Raw genomic sequence first — 13,873 nt, 5'->3', positions numbered from 1 at the left:
TTCACTTCTGTAGATGAGAAACTGAGCTACCTCAAACCCCTTGCTGTTCTGACTATTCAGAGCTGTCTGGACTAGATGTGACGCATTGTCCTATATGACAATATGACAAAGCATCCTACCAAGGTCAGGCAATTCTCCAACCATCAAATTCTTAAATAAGAAATAGAACTGATTTCTTTGGAAAAGTGCTCATTAACTGCCTCCACCTTCTCTTGGTTAAAAATACTGGGACAGCTATTTGGGTTATTGCTTAGTAGGCTATTAATTCAATCAGAACAGAAAAAAGTATTTGTCCTAGAGAAACATAATTTTGCATTTACTCATTTAACATGTATGTTAAGCATTTATTATACTTTACATCTTTTATAAATATCTATTGAGTGCATATTCACCAAAAATGCTGCCCTGAACTATAAAAAAATATAAGGAAATCCTCATACAAAACTGGTATTCTTTCAAATATATCTTTCAAGGTATTATTTTTACACTGAGACTCATTTAGCGTCCTTGTATAAGATAGAATTTTGTCATTCTTTTCCCTGGTATTAAATGCTTATTTAAAACATATACCTATATATATTTTTTCCATTAAAAAAAAACATTTTTAAGATTTTGAAATGAAGAGGATCTATATGATCAGCACAAATTCCTAAATTTCCAAAAACTAAAGAGAGAATGATTGTATTTTTCTAAGTCACATATTTACAGCTATTTTATTTAGCAAACTTAAAAGTGTAGTACAAAATACTTACTCATCTATTTGACAAACACACATCTCCACCTCTTTCAGTGCAGCCTGAAGTTTGCCCAGCAGTTTCTGGTAGATGTCTTGGGTTTCTAAGTCTTCTTCTTTTAGCAGATACCTGAGACCGTGGCCATCCTGCTGTCCCAGAGACAGACCTGAAGGGGCTGCCATGGTTGTGATGGTGTGCTGAATGTACACCATAGGACTCAGTTTCCCTGAGGAATTAAAGTCATTTCATAGTAATACGTATCACCTTTAACTTATAACAATCCAGTCCAATTAATTTTATTTATTTTGGATTGTCAGATAAAACTACATGTATTACCATGTACAATCTGAGGTTTGATATATATATGCATTATGCAATGACTAAATCTAGGTATTTAACATATGTATTACTTCACGTAGTTATTGTGTTGGTGCTGAGAACACTTTATATCTGCTCTCTTAGGATTTATCAAGAATACAATGTATTAACTATACTCACCATGTTATACAATAGATCTCTTGAACTTATTCCTCTTATCTGATTAAAATTTTGTATCTTTTGACCTACATCTTCTCAATCCCCTACCCACCCAACCGACCCAGGCCCTGGTAATCACCATTCTACTCTCTATTTCTATGAGATCAACTTTTTTAGATTCCTCATATAAATGAGATCAGATGGTATTTGCCTTTCTGTGTCTGGCTTATTTCACTTAAACACAATGTCTTCCAGGTTCATCCATGTTGTCACAAATGACAACATAGATGGCTTTTTATGGCTGAATGGTATTCCACTGTGTTTAAATACCCCATTTCCTTTATCCAGTCAAATTAATACATTTAGGATTCCATAAAACAAAATGCTGATCCAATGCTGAATTTAATTCAGAAATTAGAGTTTGTGGAGAGTTGCAATTAAAAACTAGAAGACAGTTTGGTTCCTTGCCCTGCTGTGATGGTACAGGGCAGCATTGCGCATTGCTGCAGCTGTTTCTCAGGTATTGTCCTCAAAGTTTCAGGGCCATTTCAGATCAGCAGCTTTCACAGCAAGATGAGCTGTGACTATCATATGCATAGGAAAGCAAGAGCAATCATCTTTCTTAGAAGAAAAAGAACAAAAATGCCTAACTCCATTTTCATTCAGTATACACTTAGGCATAATTATCCAAATGATTACAGTAAGAAATTTTTGCTTTATAAAAGTTCATGCTTGTTTACACACCAGGTATCTATTGAATTTCAGGCATGCAAAAATAGCTATGATTGCCTAAATTACTTTTCATGATTTGATAAAGTTTCTAAAGCCAGCATACCTTGCTCCGAAGATTTGTTTTCTTTATCATGAGAATTATGCTTCCTACTATCCAACTGAACACCAAATGCACTTCCCAAAGAGGTTGATGTTTTGGGATAAGAAACTTCCATCACATTGACATGGCAGTTGGTAGGGCAGAAATCACTGCTGTGCAGTGGGGAGATTTTAGATTTGGCCTGTTTAAAAGTAGGCCAGGCTCTATTCTTCAGTACACGAGAAAACTGCAAATTAAAGAAAACATAAAAAGCAGGTGAATACACAGTAATAACTCAGGCAACTTTTTTCACTTGTATCATTCATAACAAAATCCAAGGCAATTAAATCATGCCACCTGGAATGAGTGAAATATATTATATGTTGTTAGAAATTATATTGTTATTTCAAAACTCAAGCATTCTTAATAAAGCCAAGCAATATAAGCAGCAAATGCATATGATTACCTTGAAACTGTGATTACAACTTAGGTGTTAAATGAATTTTTGTGGCCAGCACAATATACTTGAACTCAAATCTACAGGCTCCCAGCAGCTGAAAGAGCCTGACAAGGAAAGTGGCATCCCAGGACACCTGGATAGAATGGAGATCTTCCAAACAAGGCAAAATGGCAAAATGGGGTAGCTGTCAGGTCAAGGGTGGAGGAAGATGGGATGTTCTAAACACAAGCACAAAGTTAATCCAAAGAACCAGTCTGTGTACAGGACAGACAGTAGGGCATGGAGATTGAGGCCCAGAATGGCAGGACAAATCTATTTCCCATACCTCCTGCTAATCACTGAAGACTAGTGTGCACTCTGCTTTTATGCTTTGAGAATAAAGTGATACAAGATTTATTTGACTTCCAAGGTAGCCACTCCATTGTTTCAAAGCTTGCCATGGGTTTCCATTCAAATCCATCTACTCCTCGCCAGTGTCTCTAAAGCAGCCCAAGTCGGATCCTCACCTAGCTTCTCTATCTCAAGCTCTCTCCCGCTTGCTCCCTAAGCTCCTTCTGACCCTCACTTAGTTCGTCTCACACACTCTCTTCTCACTCTGCCCCTTTCTACAGGCTGTTCAGTCGGCCTAGAATGTTCTTCTTCCTGCATTGCCAAACTGTTTCCTTTGCAACTTCAAGTTCTATCAAATCATCAGGAGGCCTTCCTTGACTCCTCGTCTAGGTTCAATTTCCCTGACTACTGCTAAGTTCCAGCACATTGTAACCCTCCTATTATACTGGTATAAATAGTTGCCTTATTTCTAGCTCCTCTGGCATATGTTAAATCCCATGAGGGTAATAGCTGGGTTCGTTCTGTGTACTATCAGTAAGAGTCTCATAGAGTTGGACTGAATTGTAGTCTCAAAAGCAATGGATTGAGAGTCACTAGCTACCTATTTTAGTTACAGCTGTCACAATAACTGATATGATGTTAGGAAGTCAGTGTCTTTTTCGCATTCTTTGTACAATAAGGGACATGGATTAAATAATGTCTATATTTTCTTCTCCTTTGAAAACTATAAGCATGATCCTGTCTATTCACCAGAATAAATAAGTAGAGTAATAATTTGGGCGTGAATAAAAATAAAAAATAAGATTACTACTGGTCACTGTCTAACTTACATTAAATTCAAGAATAAGTATCAAAATTCACATTTTATAAATATAAGCTCACCATTAGAACAGGAACTCTTATTTGCATATGCATACATTATGCATATATGTGATATATATATGTATACACACACACGTATAATGTATGTATTAAACTATGTCTTCAAATCACATGTCAGAAGCTGTGTAGCTCAGCCACATGCCAGCACACAGTAGGTATCTAAATGGAACTGAATTGAAATGCAGAAAATTTTTAACAAAATGTTGAGCAAATTTAATAATAATGGATAGTGAAAATTTATCCTAAACACTTTTTAAAAAATGATTACAGAACTCTTGACCTATCCCGTCACTTTACTAATAAAAGTAATGGTGACTGGGAGACTTATGTGGGACATAGGATTTAAGGCTAGATGCAAAAAACTTTCAGTCAGAAGTTCTTTTCTACTGTTGTAGCAGGATAAAAGTCTCACAAGGCGCCCATGGTACAAACAAAGGCACAGAAATTAATTCTATTCGGTAACAGTATCCACCGTAATAGGAAGTTATGCTTCTCTTGCCTTCTTCCATTTTAAACAATTATCTATTCATTCAAAAGCAGGAAGAGAGGCATCTATTCCAGACCCTGTGCTCAATGCTGGAGTTCATGGTCTAGTAGGCAACACAGAGAAAAAAATGCAATACTATTGCCACATGCAAGAATTATTTGTTGCGATTATTAGGTTGGAGCAAAAGTAATTGTGGTTTTTGCCATTACTTTTAATGTAACTTACTGCCCCTTTATTCATTTATCCAACAGTGACTTGTGGAAGGCTCTGTGCCATTACTCTGAATGGCAAAAACCGCAATTACTTTTGCTACAACCTAATACACGTGCCATATATATAATACAGTAACGCATTGCTTAACAACAGTAATGCATTCTGAAAAATGCATCAATAGGTGATTTTGTTATGTGGACATCAAATAGAGTATACTTATACAAACCTAGATGGTAGAGCCTGCTTCACACCTAGGCTAGATAACATAGCCTGTTGCTCCTAAGCTACAGACATGTACATCATGTTACTGTACTGAATACTGTAGGGAATTAGAACACAATATAAGTTTTGTGTAACTAGACATATCTGAACATAGAAAAAATTGAGCCAAAATGTAGTAGTATAATCTTATGGGACCACCATTTTATATATATATGCTCTGTCATTGACTGAAATGTTATACAATTATATAATACATGTAAAAGCCAGATAATTAGAAATTTTGGTACAAGCTGAAAAGGAAATAAACAGGGTGGCATCATGAATGTTAACAGAGTGATCAGTGAGAGCTGGCAGAAGATTCCTTTGCTAGGGGGACTGGCAAAGGAATCTTACCAACCTGTAGCTCAATACAAATGCCTGTGAATCCAGGATGTGCCCTGCCCATATTCTAGGAAGGGCTGTGGTACCATGTCTAAAGGTGGCTGAACTGTTCCAAAGGGTAAGAGTCAGACAGGGTATCTCTCTGCTAAGAGCTTTTCTTGGGAAGGAAGGTTCTCAGGAATGCAGTGTTGTCTTCCATCCTGGGATATCCCTAAGAGAGGAGGAGGCTGCAGGAGGAACCCCATAGTCACAGGTACTGGAAATGTGCTGCTTATACTGTGAAGATCAAAACTGTGCTCCCAGACAGCATGCCCTGCTGTGAAACTGTAAGAACTTTCTGAAACTTGAACCTAAAATAAGGAAGGTACAGTTCATAGACTGACTGTGGTTTGTGCATGAGAACACATTCCGATTGTGCCATGTAGTAGCAATCCCCAAATAAAAACTGCAATTTTGCAATAAAGAGGTGCATTGAGAGGGACAGGATTTTAGATCTATTATGGATACCTGAAGCCCAAACTTACTGCCACCTTTATTCATTTATCCTACGATGATTTGTGGAAGGCTCTCTGTGCATCAGCCACCGTCTTCAGCATGTTGGGGAACATCACTAAACAAAACAAAGATTCCTGCTTTCCGGGAGGTTATATTCTAGTGAGAGGAGAGGTCAACAGTGAATACAGTAAGTCAATTATATAATGTGGGTGGATGGCAAATGTAACTGAAAACAAAATTGAGCAGAGTGAAAGGGTTGGAAGTTTCAGAGATGAACTGAAGAATGGATTACCAATTGTAACCAGGATGATTAAGGCAGGCTTCATTGAAACTGGCATTTAAGCAGTCTGCAAGGAGGGGAAAGTTAGAAATGTGAACATCTGAAGGGGAATTTCTGGCAGAGGGAACAGCCAGCGCAAAGCCCCAGGGCTGGTGTGTCCAAGGAACATCAAGAAGACCAGTGTGATCAGAGCAGCAGTGAGAGGGAGGAAGAGGAGGTAGGATTGGAGAAGCAATGTGGGGAGGGAGGGCACAAATCCTGAAAGCCATTGAAAGGATTTTCCTTTGACCATGGGTGAAGCGTACAGCCACTCAGGACAACTGTGGATTGGTTGAGAGCAGCAAGAAGACCACTTACAGGAGAGAAGTGCCACTGGCTCACCCAAGGCAGTAAAGGTAGGAAGGAAAGGCTGCATGTTTGAAGGTAAAGCCACAAGAATGGTGTGGGAGAAAAGGAAGTGAAGAATGTATTCAAAGTTTTAGGCTGAGCAATGGGGAGGATGGGCATAATCTGGAGATGGAGAAGACAGCAGAAAAAGCAAACTGCAGGGGCCACTGGGGTGGGTAGGGGAAGGATCAAGAGCTGATTTGGAACTTGTGAAGACTGTGATGTTGACGAAACCAGTTGCAGAGGTCAAATGGGCCGGGACCCTGAATGAGATGCCCGGGGGATTGAGAGTGGAGAGAGTAAAGGAGAAGACGGGGTGCTGAGCCCTGGAGGAAAGGGGAAAGAAGAAAAGGCAGAGCTAGCATAGGATACCGCAAATGAGCCCCCACGAGAAAGGACAAAAACCAGGCATATGTGGGGTCACAGAGAACTGCCAAGTAGAGGTTTACGGTCAACTGCATCAGATCCCACTAAGACCGGGAAGAATGCTACGAGGACAGTCAATAGACTTTGGCAAAACACAGCCATGTCAGTTACCTAGAGGGGAGCAGAGCCCCACTGGAGTGTGCTGAGGGGAATGAAGGTGAGACAGCCGGTACAGCCTTTTCCAGGAGAAAGATCAAAGACATGCAACCGTGTGGGATGGGGAGGGATATTTCTTTTTAATATAGGTGATACTAAAGCATATTTGTACACTGACAGGAATCAACAATTTCTGGAGATGGAACTTCAGGTTTTTAATGCATTGATAGCTAATTTATGAATTATTGACTATGGCAGCACATTTTAATCCAACTATAGTCATTTAACTAAAAGAAGTAATACGATGGCAAGCTATTATTTTGCAGATAGCTTCCTATTTCAATTAAGCATAAAATCTTTTGGCATGGGGTTAGGAAAGCTTTGTATTGTACCCTTTTGAGGGAAGGGGACATGGGGAAGATTTTTTTTTCCACAATTTTCCCAGTCCATTTATCAGTGTGAGGATTACAAGGCATTAATAAGTAAAGAGGGACTTCAAACATTCAAAAGAAGACTTCCAGTTTCTGCATGTAATATTTTTGTGTAAACAAGAACTATCTCTTGAAGGTATATTAAATATTTCTGTCTAGGAAATATCCCCAATACCCAAAATAAGCCCAATTATGGAATTATTCTAAAGGAGAAGAATGACTGCAAAACTAAGAAGCATTTTCAGGACAATTTAGGGAGAAAGCATTCCTCCCAACAGGGCATAGTTTTACATCTGAATTGTCCCTAAATCCTGTTCCACAGAGACAAAAGGCTCCCTTAGGATTCATTCAGGTCTTCAGTAAGGTCTGACCAGGTCTCACACATGTGCCAAAAAACATCTGTGGCCTGTACAACCAGCCAGGAAATCTATTATAATCGCAACAGTCTTACTATAGAAATTACAGAAATCAACTGGCTTCTATTTTTAAAACCTAAAACTTTCAGAGTCAAAATAAGGTAAAGCCAGCATCTTTGAGATTTTTGTTTCTATGGATACATTTTATTTCACAAAAAGAAGAGCGTTGAAGCCTTCATCAGGAAGAAAAATATGTTGCTAATAATAGTTTTAAAGTATATGTGTGAAAATTAAAAACCTATATTCACAAATGCTATGGGTTCTGTTGATGTGCATTTGATACATAAATGGAGCTAATCTTACGTGACCTATCAGGGCTATCATTTTAGGCATGTAAATCTTATGCAAATTGAAAAGATCTTTGCAAAATTTTCTTGCTAATCTTGCTTCTCTGTCTAATGAGAAAACCTGTTATTTTAAATATGTTTATGGCCAAATGGGATGATGACAAGGATAGCTTTTAAAGCACATAGGCCCTAGTTGACTACATGTCTCTTTTTTATTTCTAAATTAAAAGTAAATACAAGTGAGACTGCATTCCATAGGAACGTAGTCTGTTGGTTGCCACCTATGTAACCTTAAGCAAATTCTTAATCTCCCAAAGAAAGAGGCAGGATGAGAGATGAGTCCATACACATGGCTATTTTGAGACTCAAGTAACAATAATGTACATAAAAGAGCTTTCTGTAATTCAGTGACATTATTTTTACCATCTAAAATCATTGCCCATTAGCCTGTCCATCTGCACCTTAAAAACTTCCAGGATCTCAGTAACTTGTGAGCAAATGGAACATACTTCTACCCTTCCAGGATGATGTTTTTGAGGATCTCCAATATTTGTTTAAGTCTGTATTCTCTAGGTTCTTATTCTTAAAGCAGCTGCATCAATTTGCTACGTAATAGACCCCGATCTAAAGATTATGTTTGTTTATGTAGTTCCATGTATACTTCTTTAAGCTACTTCCACTTTTTTGTTGCATGAAAGAATGAAGAGAGGAAAGCAGGAAAAAAGCAAAAGAGAAATGTTCCAGGCACCATAGTGACCAGTTTGACACCTAGAATCTGCCTGAACCCGTAGCACGCCTTGTACAGATCCATCTCTAAAGTAGAATGACTTTCTTTTTCTAAATGTCTCCAAAAGGAGAATACTGATTTGCATTTGTTTAGAGCTTTTAAACTTTACATCAAAGCTGTCACATTTTACAGAGAAAGGAGAAGAAAAGAATCTTCTGTCTTTCAACTCCAACAAGGCACATTCACGAAATCTTCCTCAAACTCAAATAGGTGAACTGAACTCAGCAGTTATGAAAAGCAGATTAACAAATGTGGTAGGTAAGCAATGGCCCTGAATATTATAGGTTTCTTCATGTGAATTAACTTTTAAAAAATTACAATAGTAATGCAAACTCAACTCAACAAGCCAAACATTACAGGAATTGTTTAAAGGAAAAAATCATGATCTCTTTTCCCTTGTCTCACTTACTTTAGGGAACTAATGTTGTGAGTTCCTTGGGTATTAATTCACACACACCCCTATTCTCATGCAGCCAAATATAGACATATATGGCCTTATTTAAATTACCATGTCAAGAACATAAAACATAGACACTTAACATATATTCATATACATTGATCTAAAGAATATCATCTAGTACAGCTGTACCAAATTTTAAGCAACCAACTTTATTTGGAGGGAAATAATTTAATCAACAGTCTTTTATTGGTATAAATAGAAACAATTTTTAAACTTGTTTTAGCATAATGTTTTGGAGATCAATTCCCATTAATTCTACCTCTAAAGTATGTCCCCAAATTCATCTAATGTTTTTTGTCTCCTTCATCTTCGGTGTATCCATGCCATCAACATCACTCAACTGGGCCATTGCAACAGCTTGCTACCAATCTCTATTTCTGCCCCCTTGCAATCCATTCCTACAAAAGCATGATCTTTCAAAAGCCTAAATCAGATGAAGTCACCCCCTTGCTTAAAATCTTCCAACTGGTTTTCGTGAAAATAAAAATAAAATCCAAACTCCTTCTCAAGTCTCAAAATGTACAGGAGCTGCCACAGCTCTTCAAAACTGGCCCTGCCTACGCCTCTGACCTTATGCCTAGCCACCACCCTCTGGCTACCCTGGCCTTCTTTCTGCTTTGGGGCTTCAGTACCAGCTGTTCCTTCTCCCTGGAGGCTTCTCTCTCCAGTTGAAAGGGAGAGTTTTACTTGTCATACAGATACACATTTTCTCAAAGAGGCTTTCTCTAGCCACCCAGTCAAAAGACTCAACCTGGCACTTAAACCATACTTCCCTCTTTTGATTTCCTCATAACTCTTCTCAATATTTGATTTTCTCCCTTTGTAGGGATTTATTTACTTCTTTGCTGTCTCTCCCACCCTTGAATGTGAGCACCATGAGAGGAGAGAAATTGTCTCCTTCCCTGCTATATTCCTGGAACCTAGAACAGTACTTGGCACATAGAGAGTGCCTAATAAATATATGTCAAATGAATGACTTAATTAACGAATTTTTTAAAGCCCACAGTCCATGTACTTTCTGATTGAGAGCTTTTGTTCTCCTAGTTGGGAGAAAAGAAAAGAAGAACTTCAATGCCCAGCTCTATCTTTTACTAGAAAATAATTTAATTCTTTAGGTCTCAGTTACTATATTTTGAAGATGCAGGATAGTAACATAACTTACAAGTTTGCAAAGATCAAATGAGGTAATGAATATAAAGGCATTTTAAAAACTCTAAAATGTTATATGATGTTATCATTTCAATAAAATGGTAGCTAACAAATATGTAAAGAAAATGTCAAGAATTGATTTAAAGTTGACATTTAAATAATTTCAACGATAATTATGTGTAAAATCGATAAAATCCTTACCTTTTTATAACTGGATATTCTCTGACATATGTGTTCAATTCTTTCACTGCAAAGGGCACTGAATTTACTCTGAAGGTCAGTAGGAATCACCTCATTTAGAGAATTTAGGCTGGTGCAGTTTTGTACAAAATGCTCATCACTTTTAGCCAGGGCTTCAAGAATCTGCAATGACAAACACACATGCACACCCACACACCCACGCACAGACATACATACAGGCACACACGCAGAAGAACAAAACAAAACAAAACAAAACAAGGAGAAAAACTTCAGAAGTAGCCACATCAAATTAACATAAGTTAACAATACAGCGTGACTTTCCTATTTTGTTCCCTGAGTAGCTGCCGGGGAATTTCTCCCTTCACTGAGGCACTGTCGGTGAAGTGATCTGACTTGTCTATTTGAAATTTCAGGTTTTTCTTCTGCTAACTATAGGAGCCTGCTTGGTGAGGTATAACTGGACTTCAAAGACTTCCTGCTGGATAAATCAGTACATTCTAATGTGGGGACACTTCTACATTTTAGTCAGAGTCACTCAGAACATTATTTTTCTCAATTTAATGGAACCAAAAAAAAAAAAAAAGCATAAAGGAATCCAATATCCAATATCTTACTTGTTACTGAAAGCCTAGCAAGTACAGAAAGAATGTATTTAATAAATATTTGCTGAAGAAATTAATAAATGAAAAGTTATTTCAGTAAGGTAGAAACTAATGTTACTTGCAGCATCTGAGCTCTTGGTGATAAAAGCATTGGATAAGAGTATTTATGGGATATTTTCAATTAGTAAATTCTTTTGAATATTTGAATCAGTTGTAATAACGTGTTGGAGGAGAAGGTGTACCATCAATCACTAGGAATTTCCAATGACCTGAGAATTAATTATGTGGTATATAAATTTCTGATTAATCAGATGTTGCAAGAATTGGTTATACCCATAAGCAATATTTTTATAATATTTTGTGAAACATAAATGTAAATACGTTCTATTAATTTAAGCTCCCTCACCACTTCCACTTCCCTTTTATGCTAACTATGGAGTATGAGTTTTTATTTAATCACTAGTCTAGAACTTAGAGCTAACATTATCATTAGCAGTGTGACCTTGGCTAAATTTCTTACTTCTTTGACTATCTTTTCTTCATGTGTAAAATCCAAGTGATATTTGTAATACTAGCTTATACAGTTGTCATATATAGAATAATCCAAGTAATTCTGCAAACTTGAAATTGCTGGTAACTGAGAAAATAATTATGTAATCTGGTCCCAAACTTTTACATGGATTCCATTAATACTATAATGTAGTTGGGAAGAGACTGCATTTAAAAAATATATATTTTTAGATATCAGTAGATACATAGAGAGGTACAATATCAGAGTGATGAGATTTTTAAAAAGTTAAATTTCAGAATATAAAACAAAAAGATAATTATACCTAAAATAGTTCATTTAGCTCTCTATATTATTTCCTCCCACTAAATTTTAAAAATACATGTTAGAAATGCTAAATCGATCTCAGCTATTCATATTTCAAACAACAATTCAAATAGAGAAATAAAGGTAGGAAAGTTACATCTCATTTTTCTTACATGTAATATCTGAATTCTCATAGGATATAAGAGTCATATGAAACACTAAATCCAAGACCTGTGGAGGATACAATAGGAGTCTGACGAATTTACCTTGTAGGTAGGCCATGAAAGGCCAGCAGTTGCCTCTTTACCATGTATTTTATTCATTTGGACAAAGACTCCCTTCCTTCCTCTCTCCATCTTGTTTCAGTCTAAGGACCTTTGGAAAGGTGATGTCCTTTCCAAATGAGAATTACATAAATATCGGAGGATCTATTCATAAACTGATCTCTACAGTTCCCAAAATTTTATGAAATAAACATGGCACTTGCCAAATTTGAAATTTCTTGTAATGTATTTCACGACCCTGAATACTCTTCTGAGGATTATGTGCATTAAAAAAAGCAGCATCTGTCATGAAGACCATCTGAATTGTATTAACAACAATGAATTAACAGACACAGCAAACTTAATAAATGCTGTGAAGTCTGCCATATCCACAAACACCTGCCTAAGCAACGGTTTTACCTAACTTAACACTGTGCTCTGAAAGGATCAAAAAGGGAAGTTGTATGCCTGCCAAATAGTGGAGGAAGGGGAGAAAAATAAGAAGTTAAATGAAGCTGGGTGCAGTGGCTCATGCCTGTAATCCCAGCACTTTGGAAGGCCAAAGCTGCTGGATCACTTGAGGTCAGGAGTTTGAGACCAGCCTGGACAACTAGTGAAACATCATCTCTACTAAGAATAGAAAAATTAGCTAGGTGTGGTGGTACAGGCCTGTAATCCCAGCTACTTGGGAGGCTGAGGCCCGAGAATCACTGGAACCTGGGGGGGCAGATGTTGCAGTGAGCCAAGATCACACCACTTCACTCCAGCCTGGGCAACAGAGTGAGACTCTGTCTCCAAAAAAAAAAAAAAAAGAAGAAGAAGAAGTAAAGAAATTGAATGAGCTGAAGGCTGCAATATGTACAGTTATTTATATTTTTTTAAGGGAAGGACAGGGAGGATTTCAGTTGCTTTTTTTAGAACAAAATATCTTATTTCTTCAGCATCCCTCCTACCTTGGCAGTTAAGCTGAAGAAACCTTTGGGCTCTATCATCTTTTCCACCACATTGCACTTGATGCCAGCTGTGCTGTCGTACTCATACACGACACCATATTCCAGGTGGACATTGTCCACCGTCAGACTCACATGCTCCTTCTTCCCATCAATGATGGCCATAGTGTTGAATTTGTCAATGACCTCTGGAATAAAGACAATTGTAATTCAGCAGATTCAAGAGGGTTTGTTAATCTCCTCAAATAATTTTATGTCTGTTTACACAATTTTTAAACAGTTCTTTAAAGGATGGTTAAATCTGATGTGTTAAGTCAAGCATCTATCCTTGTTAACATTTTAAAAAATAACATTTTGAGAAAAGCATATGCTTGAATGAGCCAAACCTCACCACTCTAACATGACTAGTCTTATCTTTGTATATCCACTTCGATCTATGGACCATATGTATATCTATTTATACCAATATAAATACTATACATGAATTTTTTTTATTAAAGACATGTATGACTTAAAGTCAGGATTTCTAAAACTGCCCCAAATGTTATATGAATATTTTCTCAAAGCAGGAAAAAAATCCATAAAGAAGACCATATTGAAGAAGCAGAAAGGAGATGCAAGAATTATCTCATTTTGGCAGACAGGGTGCCTGCAGTTTCCCAAACACATCTTACAGAGAGGGCTCATTGAAAAAATTTCTCCTTCGCTCTAATAAAATTTCCATCTAAAATGTCTGCCTATAGTTTTTTAGCCTACATACAGTACAACAGCTGGTGAAAAAATACCTAAAATCTTAAGTAAGAAACTCCTGGGAAACCTAATGGCAATTAAA

The 13,873-nt window shown here is 37.1% G+C and overlaps 1 protein-coding gene across 1 annotated transcript in view; it reads right to left on the bottom strand.

Annotated features, from left to right (window-relative positions):
• The window catches only part of PREX2 (phosphatidylinositol-3,4,5-trisphosphate dependent Rac exchange factor 2), a 290,449-nt gene that overhangs the window by 131,188 nt on the left and 145,388 nt on the right, over positions 1 to 13,873 (bottom strand). The window contains 4 exon segments of the mRNA XM_012463660.2: positions 753 to 960; positions 2,047 to 2,269; positions 10,413 to 10,574; positions 13,045 to 13,229. Coding sequence (XP_012319083.2) covers positions 753 to 960; positions 2,047 to 2,269; positions 10,413 to 10,574; positions 13,045 to 13,229 — 778 coding nt within the window.

This window comes from Aotus nancymaae, unplaced genomic scaffold (assembly GCF_030222135.1).
Source record: "Aotus nancymaae isolate 86718 unplaced genomic scaffold, 86718_ANA_hifiasm-v0.15.2.pri h1tg000036l, whole genome shotgun sequence".
NCBI classification, from domain to species: Eukaryota; Metazoa; Chordata; class Mammalia; order Primates; family Aotidae; genus Aotus; species Aotus nancymaae.
Note: the sequence above shows the minus strand (reverse complement) of the source record. Positions and strands in the feature narration are given on the sequence as shown.